The sequence below is a fragment of the Phocoena phocoena genome, chromosome 19, assembly GCF_963924675.1.
Source record: "Phocoena phocoena chromosome 19, mPhoPho1.1, whole genome shotgun sequence".
Taxonomy (NCBI): Eukaryota; Metazoa; Chordata; class Mammalia; order Artiodactyla; family Phocoenidae; genus Phocoena; species Phocoena phocoena.
The window spans coordinates 27,804,738-27,820,764 of record NC_089237.1 but is presented as its reverse complement, the minus strand read 5'-3'; the positions used below and the strand labels follow the sequence as shown (position 1 = coordinate 27,820,764).

The 16,027-nt window shown below is 36.2% G+C and overlaps 1 protein-coding gene across 1 annotated transcript in view; it reads right to left on the bottom strand.

Moving 5' to 3' along the window:
* BCAS3 (BCAS3 microtubule associated cell migration factor) overlaps window positions 1-16,027 on the bottom strand; it is a 578,557-nt gene that overhangs the window by 331,930 nt on the left and 230,600 nt on the right. The window contains exon 17 of the mRNA XM_065897745.1: window positions 8,305-8,455. Coding sequence (XP_065753817.1) covers window positions 8,305-8,455 — 151 coding nt within the window. The remainder of the gene's footprint in view (window positions 1-8,304; window positions 8,456-16,027) is intronic.

The window sequence follows — 16,027 nt, the reverse complement described above, 5'->3', positions numbered from 1 at the left end:
AACCCCCTTTGGATACTAAGAGACAAATGTATTAACGTGTAAGCTGGTATGTACACGAACACACACAAATTGAAACAATTTAATGAATGTGGGTTTTTTTGGTGTGTAATCAACTTTATTATTCTCTATTTCAACGTTTTGTAAACATTAATGTTGGGATTTAGTTACAGTGAAGATTGTTGCATATAATGACAGGGTAGATAGGTCTGAGTGGGGCCTTGGATTCTATATTTCTAACAAGCTCCTAGATAATGCCAAGGCTGTTAGTTTGCAGAACCAGTAGCGAAATTACATTCTATTATATTCTATTTCATTAATGAAAAAAAAGTTAGCCATGATCCCCTTGTCTTGATTTCATGATTCACTAATTACATCAGAAACAAAATGTTACTGGAGCTCACCCGGAACTTTGAGAAACACCATTTTAAATAAGTGTGACCACGTGAAGACTCCAATGTCTCAACAGCACCGTGACGCCATAAAAAAAGGATCAGAAAATGGAAAGTTCAACACATTTCCGTATGCCCACAAATACCACCAAAATGAAGAAGTTATTGTTGGCACATACTATCCAACTCCCTTTCATTTTCTTCCTTAGGCAGACACCTGAATTAATCAAACAGTTCAAACGATTCTGACAGAAGCACTTGTCTGGAACGTCTGGGCATGAGTCGCTCTTTAGCATATATTGCATAGAAGCTAGACAGTCTCCCACCTCATTCCAAATATCAGAATACAACTGATTCACTGTAAAGAATTTGAAAGTTTTATCTTAATCCTTTATGACTTAAAAGGCTTCTGATTGACCCCCAAAATCAAACAAAAATGAAACAAAATTAAGTTTCTACATTTCGAAAGACCAGCTGATGTTCCCACCTATAGAGCTAGTAAATACCTTTTTCCAAGTTTAAATTTCCTTATATATAAAAAAGAAACATATTAGCCAAACAAATTAAACACAAGTTTTTGGTGTTTTTTTTTTTTTTTTAAATTAAATATCCTAGATTTTCCTTCCCGGACAGTAGCAGCATGTTACCAACAAGATTTCTACAACCCCACAATCTCAAAATGCACTGTTAACCCTCCAGACACTGTAGCAAACAGGCCTGCAATAAACAGCAGTGTGGTCAAGTTTAAAGACAACACAGTCCTCACTGTTCACAACATAACTCGGTTGTGTGAGTTACAAGCCATCCTTCTTTAGCCAAATAAGGATCTACAGGCTGACGCAGCTCAAGGAGAAAACAGGGGTTGGGGAAACAGGGTGAGGACCCGCTTCAGCACGTACATTTGGCACGGTCCCAATCTGTACTCACCCACTTCTTACTCGTTCCGACAAACTGGACCTCTGCCACATACATGTAAAAGAAGAGCCACAAACTCCAACGAATTAGAGTGACTGACGTAACTACTGACTTTGCATGGGTGGTGTCAGCTGTTCTTTTGAAATGTGCCCGCTTCATCTTTCCTCAGTAGGGAAAGAATGAAAATATAAAGTCACAAAGGCCAAGTCCATGATCCAGCTGTCTTCACCTATGACTTTCCGCTCCTCTCCAAAATCCCGCAGCTGTAGTTTTACAGGGCGTGACTCGAAGGAGGAAGAGAGCGTGTGAGTAAGAGTGTATAGGGAATTTAAATGGTCTGAATTAACAAATGCAACTCAAATTATCATATTCAGGTATTAAGAATTTGTGTGTTTTCCAAACACTATTAAGTTTCAGCAGGTTGAACAATCCATATAAAACCTATCCACTTAAGTCATGATTATGTCCTTTTTAAGCTGAATTCTGATTGAAAAACATCAGGGCTGGCCAAGAGACTAAAAATACAGAAATGCTAGTCCAGCATAGAGTGACTTTGCCTTTGGCTCTCAAACGGTTTCTTCTGGAGACTGTCAGAAGACAGTTAGGAATTGTGCTTTATATCAAATCATTAATGCTATGTAACTCTTTAAACTCTGATTCATTTTTTCAAAGGCCACACAGTACCACAAAAGCTTTGGTCTTACTAGCTGAAAACAAGACAAATGTGAAGACTTTTTTTTTTTTATATGTAAGGGAAAAGTAAGTCTAGATTTGATTTGAACATGGTAAAATCTTTTATAACTTGACTCTAGTGCTGAAAGGCATTAATAATGATTAGATTTCATCATCTTCAGAGTTATAGAAACTAAAAAAATCTCTGAAACTCCTATTTTCCAACTGATCATGTCCTATGAGAATTCAAGCACTATCACTTAACAGACATCAGAAAGAGCCCATATAAATATTAAACATACTGAACAGAGAAAGGGCTATACAACATTATGTGTAAATTGTAAAGTAAAGCCGTATTCTCTAACAAAATATTCCAGGAACCCTAATGACTCTGCTACGCTCTCTATGCCCCCGTTAAGCAGCATCTTTGATGGACACACATTTCCTACGTGCATGCAAGCAGATCAGTCCTCACATCATTTTCAAGTATTACTTTAAATTTTTCATTAATTTAATTTTAACCACTTACTACTACAGAGACCTATGGCATTATTGGCTCTCAAATTATTGATCTCAAGGCAAATTCAAGCTGAAATATACAGATAAATTGTCTAATCTGAGGTACGTTCAACATGCAAATTTAAATTACAAGGTCAAGATTTTCATTAGAAAAACACTAATGTTCGAATTCTGCCAGATGTGGCAGAAGAGAGACTAGAATAGTACACACAGATTGTCAAATTTCTATAGAAAGTAATGCTTACTGACTTGTAATACAGTATATAGGAGACTTAATCCTCTCACCGCTCCCATCCCCCCGCAAATCCACAGATATATGGTAAAAGGGAACAAACTATGGAGTGGTTTAAGGATTCTACTGATTTAGTACAAAAACTGAAAACTCAAATTATATATGTATATTGCACATGTAGACATATCCACCCTAATGAAAATACATTATCAATTACTTTATATCTGGAACCAAACATACACAGCTTAGCTATCAAGAAATAACACATAGATAAGACAGGGCTGGGAGGTGGAGAATTACCATTTGCTACTGTATCTGGGGAATCTTTCTCCAAATCTTACCCATTTAACTCTTAGAACTTCACCTATAACATTTGGGGCTCAGGTCAAAGCGTCTAAATAAGCCAAGGCAGACGTAACTGAATTAGGAGGAATAGACCTTCCTCAAGGACTATATGCCAATGTCATTTATTCACTTAGCAAGCTCTGACGGCAGATTTAGTCTACAAATTTCAATTACAGATAAGCAAATAAATGCTATTAAATGCTTCCATTTCTAAATAAGAATAATCATCTATGTGTTCTAAATGGAGTTCTAAATGGAGCTCTTGCGAAGCACTGGCCTAGGGCACAGCAATGAATGAGGCTTAGAAAGTAGGTAACAGGATCAAACACCATACTTACACTGTAAGTATGACAGATAATAATCCATACATACAAGCTTTCATTTTTCAGATGAAGAAATTTACCTAGGACAACCAAGATGTGAAACCAGAGCTTCAGACTCCTAAGTCAGTATTCTTTTACTACATTATCTACTTCTACAGGGTCAGGCCAAAAGTTCCTAATACCTAGCTCGAATTGCTCACACAGAAATGAATAAATACAAAAATGGGGGGGAGGGAAGAAGGAGCAAAAAGCTGCTCGATTTAAGAAAAAGGAAACCTATGAAAGACAACAAGTCATACCAGGTTTACTTCACCAAAAACCTCAGCTAGTTAAGGTCAAGGAAATAACTTCATTCCCAATTTCTATATTTTTATTCCCATGAAATTACTCTGACCACTCTTTTTTTTGCACATTCCACATATACTGTTCTTTTTATTAATTAATTATTTATATTTATGTATGTATGTATGGCTGTGTTGGCTCTCGAACCCATGTCCCCTGCATTGGCAGGCGGATTCTTAACCACTGCACCACCAGGGAAGTCCCCTGACCATTTTTTGAAATGTACTGTTCCCTGCTTGTGCCCACAAAATGATGTGTATGTTAATAATTTTAGATTTGATGTACAAAAAATTAAGCATATTGATGAAAAATTATCTATTTAGTAAGTTTTTACATAGGAAGCATTAAAAATTAATGCAACCAAACATCTATGGACTATTGCTTAGTAAATCCCTACTACAAAAACTTTATACTCCAAAACAATGAGCAATCCCTTAGCACCCAGTTTCACTTTTAATAGATGAAAACTACACTTATTCACACATGATAAAAACATGATGGAGGTCCTTCCAATCCTCCAGTCTCAGACTGGAAGAAATGGGTTTTGTTTGAATGAGTGACTGTTAAACCAAAAGATTCTTAGCACGTCTTTTGCCTTCACCAGTGTGTACTACAATCGGGTTAAGCAACAGCTGTTGCCAAAACAGGCCTTATTTCCTCCCAGTGCTGCTTCAAGGTACAGAATGTGAAGGTGCAAATACATCTGTCTTTTGCCATTTGTAGTTCTACTGGCCTTGCAAATGTCTTCGAATAAGACAGATGGTCCCTGACACTGCACAGGCTTTCAGGGATCTATATTTCCAAAAATAAGAGGGCAGACATGAAACACGGTAAGTACACGTCTATCCCCTGAAGGTCTGAGTTAAGGCTTCCATCTAAATTTGGTTATTTAAATATAGGATCCTAAGCAATCCTTGGAAATCTCTATGCTAGAAATATGATTTTTAATGTTTATTTCATGCCATTATGCCAAATATCTAGGACATGGAACAAATAATATATATTTTACTAGATATATTATCAGGTATATTTGAACTTACATGTCTATAAATGAGTCAGCTCTGTGTTCTCTTTCTACATAATTCGTGTCAAATACTTCTGTTAATTTTATCTTTAAAATGTTAGGAAAGGCATTTCACTGAAGCACAGAGTAAATCAGGATTTCCACAATGACCTGGAAAATTAAAAGCCTGTTTGCTCCTCACTCTAGTTACCTTAATGTGGCAGGCAAAATTCTCAGTGAATATATAAAATTTGATGGAAATAACGCAAGTGAGCTAAGGGCAGCTTGCGAACTGGTCACAGTAAAAAAAAAATTTTTTTTTCTTAATAAAAATGACATAAATATAACCTTACTACCTAATGGGAGAAATCTAATGATATAAAAATGTCTGGGATGTGCTTCAAATCTCAGCATATGTCAAAAATGGAAATTTAGGGAATATATCTTACTCTCCCCCCAAAAATATTACTTTTGGTTAGGCAAAATACATGTATTTCAATGAAAATGCTAAATGTTAAGAAAATAAAACCACAAACTATATTCTAAAAATTCTATGACCAAATGTTTGGGTGACTTACAGTAGTACTATAAGAATTATAAGTAAAGTCACAATAGCAATTTCTAAATATAATCAACAAACCCTTCAGAAAATGGCTTAAGGGTATTAAGTCTTGTAACCTAGCCATAGGCAAGCATAAGTTATGAATACTATCATCAAGGTGTTTTTGGTCACTGTAATCTTTGTTAATAGGAAGGGGAAAAAAGAATAGTAGGAGGGGCGGGAAAAAAAGAAGAGTGGGTGGGGTAATTTATGGAGCACTAAAGCTCTGCCATAGTAGAGAATTCATTACAGAAAACAACCATATAGAAGAAAAAAATACTAATAAAGTGAGCTTTTGGTGGATGTGTGTGTGCATGTGTGTATGTGTGTGCCGAGTGAGAAAAGATAAATGATAAGGCAAATATGTTAAACTGCTAACATTTGGGAAATGTGGGTATACAGGAATTCCTTTTACTGGTCTTGTAACTTTTTTTGGTAAGTTTGAATGAATCTCTATCAAAATGTTTAAAATTTAAAAGCCAAGGACTCACTGTGGGACAAGCAGTAATTATTCCTTCTAAACACTCCAAGATAGGGGACATGCCAAAAAGAATTCAAAAATTTGGAAAAAATAAAATGGTTTGAGATCTGAGATTAAAAGCCCAGTAAAGAGGGAGGAGATATGGGGATACATGTATATGTATAGCTGATTCACTTTGTTATAAAGCTGAAACTAACACACCATTGTAAAGCAATTATACTCTAATAAAGATGTTAAAAAAAAAAGCCCAGTAACTAATAAGATACATGTATCTTGAACTAATATTAATTTCAAAGCACACAATTCAAATTCCTATCACTTAATTCATTAATAAATAATCATTAAACTGTCTAGAATATAAGGGAACATAATACACGTGCTCTGAAAATCTAGGAATTGTGACCAAGTTTTTTTTTTTTTTTTTTTTTTTGCCTCTCCTGCTGCGGAGCACAGGCTCCGGACGCGCAGGCTCTGCAGCCATGGCTCACTGGCCCAGCCACTCCGCGGCATGTGGGATCCTCCCAGACCGGGGCACGAACCCGCGTCCCCTGCATCGGCAGGCAGACTCTCAACCACTGCGCCACCAGGGAAGCCCTGTGACCAAGTTTTTAACAAGAAAAGGAAACACAGAAGTTATCTAAGTTCATAAAGTATGGTAGCACAGGAAGACACCAGATGATTAATAGTTTCTACCCAACTAAAGACAGAGAGAAAGAGTAGCAAGAGAGACAGTGAAAGAGTGTGTGATAGTTTATCTTTTTATTATGGAAAGTTTCAAATATATACAGAAGTAAACTCACTTTTCAACCTCCCCACAAATACTTTGAATTAAACTCTAAGATCACGTGATTTCAAGCATAGAACTTCATTTAGGATCTTAGTGGTAAAATTAAAATCAAGAGGAACAATTTTGAGATTAGATTCTTAGATTCAGGAAAGACTGACAAACACTTTGTAGAATTCTACAATGCTGGGTTGGATCAAGAAGGTATATTTATGTACTGACTGACTTCTGTGAGTGAAAAAATAACTTTTAAGATTATGATTCAAGATTTAGTCTCATTTTTATTTGATTCTACATCCCAGAAATGTATCATTACACAAAGAAAAAAATGAGCCACCTGTAAATATAAGTTCATAACCCCTTTACTATCCATAGCCACTCTTATTTAACTTATTTTAAAATAAAGAAACGAAATAAGAGGAAAGGGAGGTAAAAATTCTATTTAAATTACACTACTAATGAAGAGTTAAAAAGCTGATATCAATTTTTAAAAATACAGGCAAATGATTTGTATCATAAGATGTCTGATTTGGGAGCTCGGTTTGCTGTATTTTTCCCTTAATACACCACAACCTCAATTTCTGCATTCAGAAACAGGAATTTATAGGCAAACACAACTCCACTAGGTAGAGGGTCAATTTCAGTGTAATGGTGAAATCTGGAGCTAAAAGGTCTCATCCTGGAGAATGAGTATTTCTTCTTACAAAAGCAGCTTCTGTAAACACTTCACCACCTAGCACAACAATATTAAAACATAATGATACAGCAGCCACATAATTAAGTCTATTCCTCTTATTGGAAAGACCTTGAAGACAATGCCAAGATGGAGTTTTCTCTTGACTACCAAATACAGAATTTTAAGACAGTTGTTCCATTTCAAATTAGGCTAAACCTCAGGACTGCTTACTGATGAAAATAGGTAATTTGGCTATAGACATATATATTTTGGGGAACATAATGGAGTTTCACAGTTGTTATACAATTGAATATCTAATAATCTTAGACACAGCACTTTATTTTCAGGAACCCAAAGAAGTGATAATTTTATATTCTTAACAGGTAGGAATTTGAAAAAATTTTTTAATAGCTAAAATGAGCACAAAGATATCAAGTGAGTCATCAAGAGTCTCTGAGGATGTTAAGGACCAATCTGAGTAAAGCCTAAACCCTAGGACTCTGGATTTTGAAAACTATCCATAATATCACATTGTCCTGATACTAACAATAGATTATTATATGTAAATTGTACCTCAATGTAGATGATTTTTTTTTAAAGTATTAGAAACATGGTTGTCATATTAAGTTCTCTCCCTAGTATTGGTGTCAGTCAAAATTTGGGGGTCATTATAAATCCAGATCATGTCCACAAAAGCAAGAAAATGCAACTGCACTACTTTCAGACAAAGCCACAAGGCAGCAACTATAAGCCTGAGTAAATGGATCTGGTTTTTATTAGCCAATACTAGTTTTCACAACTTGTCACTGCTTTGTTTTTTCTGTGAATGTGTGTGTACATGGCTATGTATGAATGTGTTTGTGTATGTTCTATACTTTGTATTTAATCTGCTGCCATTAAGTCTCATGTGGGCTGTAAATGAAGAACATAATCAAAACCACCCAAAGAAAAAGTATGTTTTATTTTTGTGTATTTAATCCTCTAAAACAGCTACTAAAAAAGCATCAAGCCTGAGGCCTTACCCTGTTCGTTTGGTGATGGTTCCCAATGTCATTGGCTGCTTGATTTGTGCAAGAGGCATCAATACCATCAGGCTGGGGAGAGGAGAAAGCCGGGGGTTGCCAGGGTTGTTGTTGGCAAAATTATTGTAGGAGTCTTGGCTGTTGAGTTTCCCTACAAAGAGAAAAAAGAAAAGAAAAGCATCACCAAGCGAAGTTTCCTTCTCTGATAGGATTTGCACTGACTCCACTAATCTTTTAAGAAAGTTATTAAAGGCAGAAGGGATTCTAAAAGAATCATGGCTATATGGATGGAAGAAAAACAAAGGACTCTGGTAATACCAAATGTGCATTGATTATAAACAGAGACTGTAGTGTTTGAGGATGGAGGATTGGAGGATACAGAATTGGATAGATGTTACATGGTTATACAAATAATTGGTATAAAACTTAATTATAATTTTATGGTGCTATAAAGAAATATAGGATAGTAAAAGAAAATAAAATGGCAAGATCTAAATTAGTCTAGAGGAAGCATGGAACATTTCCCTAAACAAGCTTGAGAGTAAGTGGGGAGAATATTCCAGCCATGGCGACCTGCAAAGGCTCAGAGAGCAGAAGAAACATGAGTCATAAGGATGTGTATCCATAGAATGCACCACAGTAGACATAGGGTGAGACTGACAAAAGTCAATAGGCAAAAACATTGCCTTACTCCCAAAATGTACCACTCCCCACCATAAAATTAAAAAAAAAAAATCAACCCTTTATTTTATGATGGTATTAATACCAAAAAAAAAAAAGAATAGGCATTATGGCTCATTAACAACCAGGAAAAACAAGCTCTGTGAAATAAAATCCGATCTGCAGTGAGAGTAATTACTCTGCTCTCACCAATAAGCCAAATTCCTCTCATGCACTTATCTTTTCTCCCTCTCCATGGCTTTGCATTTTCCGGAACATCCTATAAATGAAATCACAAAGTATGTACAGTATTGTCTTGCTTCTTTCACTTGCCAATAAGCATCTGAGATTCATCCACTCTACATTTTCCTACATGTAGCAATTCTTTCCTTTTTATTCCTGAGTATGATCACATTGTATGGAAGTACTTCAGTTTGTTTACCCAGTCATTGGCGAAAGGACATTTGACTTGTTTCCAACTTTTGGTTATTACAAATAAAGCTGCTATAAACATTTCTGAACAGGTTTTTGTACGAATGTAAGTTTTTAAAAAACATATAAATAATCTAGGAATGGAGCTGCTGATCATAGTAAATGAATGTTTGCATGGACATAATAATTGTATGTTTAAGGTTATGAGAAAATGCCAAACAGTTTGACAAAGTAGCTGATCTTCATACTCCCACCAGCAAAGTATGGCAGTTCCAGTTCTTCTGCATCCACACCAGAATTTGGCATTGGTGCTCTTTGATTTTAGCTATTCCGGCTTTTATCTGGATTTCTCTAATGGTCAAAAACGTTTAGCTTGTTGTTGTTATTGTTCATGTACTTATTTGTCATCCATATATTTTCTTTGGTAAAGTACCTATGTAAAGCTTTTGCCAATTTTAAAAACTGGGTTAATATTTTTGCTGAGATGTAATTCATATACCATAAAATTCACCCTTTTACAATGTACAATTCCATGGTGTTTAGTATATTCTACAGAGTAGAATCATATACTATGATCACTATCTAATTTCAGAACATTTTCATCACCCAAAAAGAAAGCCCATACCCATTAGCCCATACTCTTCCTTTGCCCCACCCATCGGCTTTTGATACAGGAACCTTTTCTGTTTCTGTAGATTTGCCTGTTCTGGATATTACATATAAATGAAATCATACAAAGTAGCCTTTTGTGAGTGTTTCTTTCACTTATTATGTTTTCAAGGTTCATCCATGTTACCAAGTATCAATAGTTCAGTCCTTTAACTGGTTGAATAATATTCCAATGTATGGATATACCACATTTATACCAGATGATGAATATTTGGGTTGTTTTAACAGGCTACTATGAATAATGATTCTATGAACATTAGTGCACAGGTTTTTATGTGGACTTGTGCTTTCAATTTTCTTGGGTATATACACCTAGGAGCGGAACTGTTGGGTCTATATTTAACCTTTTGAGGAACTGCTAAACTGTGGCTGCACCAGTGTATGAACGCTCCAAATTCTCCACATCCTCAACAATATTTGTTATGGTCTATCTTTTTTATTTTATCTATCCTAGTGGGTGTGAAGTGGTATCTCACTGTATTTTTGATTTGCATTTTACTAATGACTAATGATGTTAAACATCTTTTTCATGAGCATTTTGGTAATTTGTATACCTTCTTTGGAGAAATGTCTATCCAAAATGTTTACCCAAAATTGAGTTATCTTTTTATTGTTCAGTTGTAACAACTAATTATATTCTCAGAACATAAGTCCCTTATCAAATACATGATTTATAAATATTTTCTCCCATTCCATGTGTCATCTTTCATTTTCTTCATGGTATGCTTTGAAACATAAAAGTTTTTAATTTTGATGAACTCTTTATATTTTCTTTAGTTGCTTATTCTTTTGTTGTCATATCTAAGAAACCAGTCCAAGGACACAAAGATTTAGAGCTATGTTTTCTTCTAAGAGTTTTATATATTTTTAGCTCTAACATTTAGGTCTCTGACCAATTTTTTTTTTTTTTTTTTTTTTGCAGTACATGGGCCTGTCACTGTTGTGGCCTCTCCCATTGTGGAGCATAGGCTCTGGACATGCAGGCCCAGCGGCCACGGCTCACGGGCCCAGCCGCTCCGTGGCATGTGAGATCCTCCCGGACCGGGGCACAAACCCGCATCCCCTGCATCAGCAGGTGGACTCTCAACCACTGCGTCACCAGGGAAGCCCTCTCTGACCAATTTTGAATTGATTTTTATAAATGGTGTGAGGTAGGGGTTCAACTTCATTCTTTTGAATATTGAATATCCACTTGTTCCAGCATCATTTGTTGAAAAGATATTCTTTCCCACACCAATGGACTGTCCTGGTACCCTTGCTGAAAATCAAACGACTATAAATGTAAGAAATCATTTATGGATCTTACTCCCATATTTCAAAAGTTCTTTATATATTCTGGATATAAACCTTTTATAAGATACATGATTCTTAAATATTTTCTACCCTGCTGCGACTTGTCTTTTTCTTCTCTTACAGATCTTTTAACAAGCAAAATATTTTTTCATAAATTCCACTTTATGAATTTGTTTCTTTTGTACATTTTTTGCTTCAAAAATTCAATCTAGGGGCTTCCCTGGTGGCGCAGTGGTTGGGAATCTGCCTGCCAATGCAGGGGACACGGGTTCGAGCCCTGGTCTGGGAAGATCCCACATGCTGCGGAGCAACTGAGCCCGTGAGCCACAACTACTGAGCCTGCACGTCTGGAGCCTGTGCCCCACAACAAGAGAGGCCACGATAGTGAAAGGCCCATGCACTGCAATAAAGAGTGGCCCCCGCTTGCTGCAACTGGAGAAAGCCTCGCACAGAAACGAAGACCCAACACAGCCACAAATAAATAAATAAATAAATAAATAAATAAATTTATCTAAAAACTGTTTAACTTTTATATTTTACACTTACCACAACCTTACAAATATGCATTTCAAATTTTTTTGTTTTTTAACCAGTGTCCTCAAAATAGTACCTATAATGTCTATTATTTCAATACTCTGACACTTGAAATCTGAGGCAAGTCAGGATCCATGATCTCTTTTCCTTTTTCCATTTAATGATATCCTGGCCTAATGACAAACTTAACGCTAAATTTTGTTAAGCAGACATGTTATGTCAATTTGTACTGCTATCTGAAAATAAAGAGAAAACATATAGTCACTGAAAAGAAAGAAAGGATAATAGCAGAAGGGAACATACTATACTGTAGAGCAGAAGCACCCATTTGGACATTTACTATTTCTATATTATTTGATGTCACCACCTTGTAAGCCTACCACTACAAAATTCAAATAAGTTACACATCTCCCAGAGAGAAGGTTATGAAATATAAAGACAGAAGTTGAGATTACATTATCAATGTCCTCTTCAGATACAAGCCACATGGAATTTAAAAATTTAGATCAGTGTGTTTGTTGTTTTTCATTTCCAAATTGTTTTGAAATTCTGCCATATCGGGATGACTTCTAAAATACCCATTACATAAACCCTTACCCAAATACACACATACAGAACTCACTGAAGACAATACTTTCAAAACTCCTATAACACTTATTCACTTTTTTCCAGGAAGAATAAGGACTGTGAAGCATCTCTGTCACTGCAACTAACGGTTTTTCAGAGGAACTTAAGATAGAAAAATAACAGAAAAATCATGCTGAATTCCTTTCCTTTCTAAGACAGTCAGTGGTCTGTTATGCTTCTTTGATGGATCATTATATCCAACAAAACTTGCTGCTTCCGCCTATATTTTGTCATTATCTGCAAAAATGCCAGCTGTGATTTTGACAGGGATTGCACTGAATCTGTTGATCAGTATAGGGAGCACTGACATCTTAAGAATATTAATTCTTCCAAGCCAAGAACATTGGATGTCTTTCCACTTATGTAGGTATCCTTTAATTTCATTGAATACTGTTTGGATCTGAATCTAATTTGGATCTGAAATCAGACCACAACCAAGCCAAGAACATGGGATGTCTTTCCACTTATGTAGGTATCCTTTAATTTCTTTGAATATTGTTTGGATCTGAATCTAATTTGGATCTGAAATCAGACCGCAACACGAAATATGTCACAAGCTAATGAAATTCAAGGACTATGTTTAACACACACATTTCACAACGAGGAGTCAAATATTTGTTGAGTGCCTTAGCCTAAGATCACACACTGTGAGGACTGCATTCTTCGCTGTCACAAAGCTTACAGTCTAATATGCATGTAACAGGAATAATTAAGTGCTAATTGCCTAGCACTAAAGATAAGTACACACGGGATCAATTATTTGGAGAAGAGATCATAGAGCAGATGAGACATACCCTAGGCTTTGAAAGATGGGTATAATATGGATAAGAGCAGAAGAGTAGAAATATTCTGAGGATAAGGATAACATGAAGAGGAGAGCATGTAAAGTGATGCCACAGATGTGAGCAATAGTAAGAAATCTCTAACTAGGAGAGAGTTATAATGGAAAGCAATGGGAAGATAATATATTTCAGTTTTAGAAGGATATTTCAATTGAGGCAGAGGAGTAGGAACTTAGGTACCTAAATTATTCAGCAAGGGAACAGAACAGATTCTGAGATCACTGAACTTTACAGATAGGATCCGTAGTCTAGAAAAAGGAAGTGATTTCACCGAGAAGCTCCAAATCTTGTGGTTTAGTTAGCCATAACTTAAAACCCTTCGCTGGCTCACCAAGATAAAACCACCTAAAGGGAGCATACAAGGTACATCACATCTATCCCTCGCAGTCTTCTATCTTCTTGTCAAGCAACACTCAAGTATTTATGAGCTTTTATTCTTGGTGTCTGTGTTCATGATGTAGCCTGTGAAACCCAGTGCATCTGAAAGAGTAAAATAAGTTGGGTATATTTCATAAGAATTCATAAGTGTCTGACATATTTTACTATGTGGTAAGCAATTTATAAAAATAGCTTTAATTAAAGAATAAATAAAATGGTCAACAATGACAAGGTTCAGAAAGGCAAACACAGAGAGAAAACTAGTAACTCTGGTAATCTTCAATAGGGTAGCTTCACTAAAGAGGTGACAAATCATATGGAAAGGGATAAGTAAAGGGAGCGTTGATAGGAAATGATTCCGGTAATGGATACAGAACACAAATTTAAGGACTTTGGAGCTGAAAAGAAGCCGTTAACAAGATGAGATACTGTACCAGGCAAAGGTTTCATTCAACATTCATTCTTTCAACTCACACTTTTTGAGCCTTATTGGTATGAGGCCCTGTTCTAGTCCTGGATAAATAAGTCCAACGGACTCCTAAAGAGGTCATAACATAATGAGACAGAAAGACTACAGGTCTTTAAAGAATTTAATGGGAGAAAAAGTGCTAATAAAGATATCTGCAAAATGTCTCAGGAACAAAAAGGAAGGAGACGTTTTTCATTGTTGTTTTAAAGGGACGATACACAAATTTTGAGTATAGAGGAAGGAACTTGGATCTTCTCATCTTCACTTTTCTAGTAGAAAATAAAGGATGAGAGCTGTGTGAACAATTAATTCAGGAATTAGTAAAATGAGGGAACTAGCTTAGACAAGAAATCTCATTAACTCACACGTAATGATCTACGTATAAAAATATATGTTAAAAGCACAAAATTTAAAAATGAAAGTTCATACTGAATCAATCAAATACACAAAAATAGTATAATGATCCTTTCTTCCCTTTTCAATTGTTCAAAGTCTTTGTTTAAAGACAATTTTCACTATCTCTTTCTTGTGTCATGGATTTTCTTTGAAAATGAAGCTAGAATCTAACAAACCCCCAGATTTACCCTCCACAAAAACTGTTAAGACTCCTCCAGAGTAGGAGCAGTATCTTACTAGTTGTTGACGGCTCAGTAAATGCTGAATGAAGGGAGGAAATATATTTTTTCTCATATCCAGGAAGTATAGGAAAATACAGCCCTATGATCTATAGAAAAAAAAATTAATTTTGGAGGGGACACCCAAAGTCCTTCAGAAGATAGCCAGGTGCTGGAACCCATGGCTTTCACTAGTCTCCTTAGTCTTAGGTTGACTCGGCCAGGAGCCTAGACTTGGTAACTTTAAGAATAGATCTTCAGGGCTTCCCTGGTGGTGCAGTGGTTGAGAGTCTGCCTGCCGATGCAGGCGACACGGGTTCGTGCCCTGGTCCGGGAAGATCCCACATGCCGCGGAGCGGCTGGGCCCGTGAGCCATGGCCGCTGAGTCTGCGCATCTGGAGCCTGTGCTCCGCAACGGGAGAGGCCACAGCGGTGGGAAGCCCGCGTACCGCAAAAAAAAAAAAAAAAAAAAAAAAAAGAATAGATCTTCAGACACTTCCTTATGGATATATCAAACCTAAATTTCTGGGCCAGGATTATTTTTGAAGCCTGAAGCTTCTTAATACAATGAGGCTCAGCAGAAGAAATTCGTAGTATCCTAAGTCTTGGACGTGGATTAAGTCTGTCCCTCCATTTTACACTTCAATTTCCCTTTGGACAGACAGGGAGAGCAGCACTTTCTTTGCTCCACCTTCTAGGCATATATATGACTGTAACAGTAAAATTAAAAACTTCTGAGATCAGTGAAGAGTCACTGCATCAATTCTAAATGTCACCTTCAGCAACCATTCTTTACTATGCTTTTCTCTTTATTGTATGAGTACAGTGAAAACAGTGGAGGCTGTTTAATTGCAATTTTAGTAGTGGGCTTCATAAAACCTTAAAATACATATAATATTTCACACAGCATTATACTTACAAATTCCAGCTGGGAAAAGACCTGTAAGTGACAAATGCCATGAGAATGGATATTCTCACAGTATTTCTGGCACATCCAAACAGAGGAAGTCTCAAAAATCTCATGAGAAAATAAGCTCTTCTAAAACTCTCATCCCAGTTTTTTGGACTTACTCTATATAGATAAACTTCCATAAGCCTTCAGGCTTTTGGGTCTTTAACCAAATCCACCAGAGCTTTGATCCTTCAGAGGTTTACCAGTCCCTAAGATAGACAGAGCTCTCTTGGGGTGGGGGAAAAATCCCAAG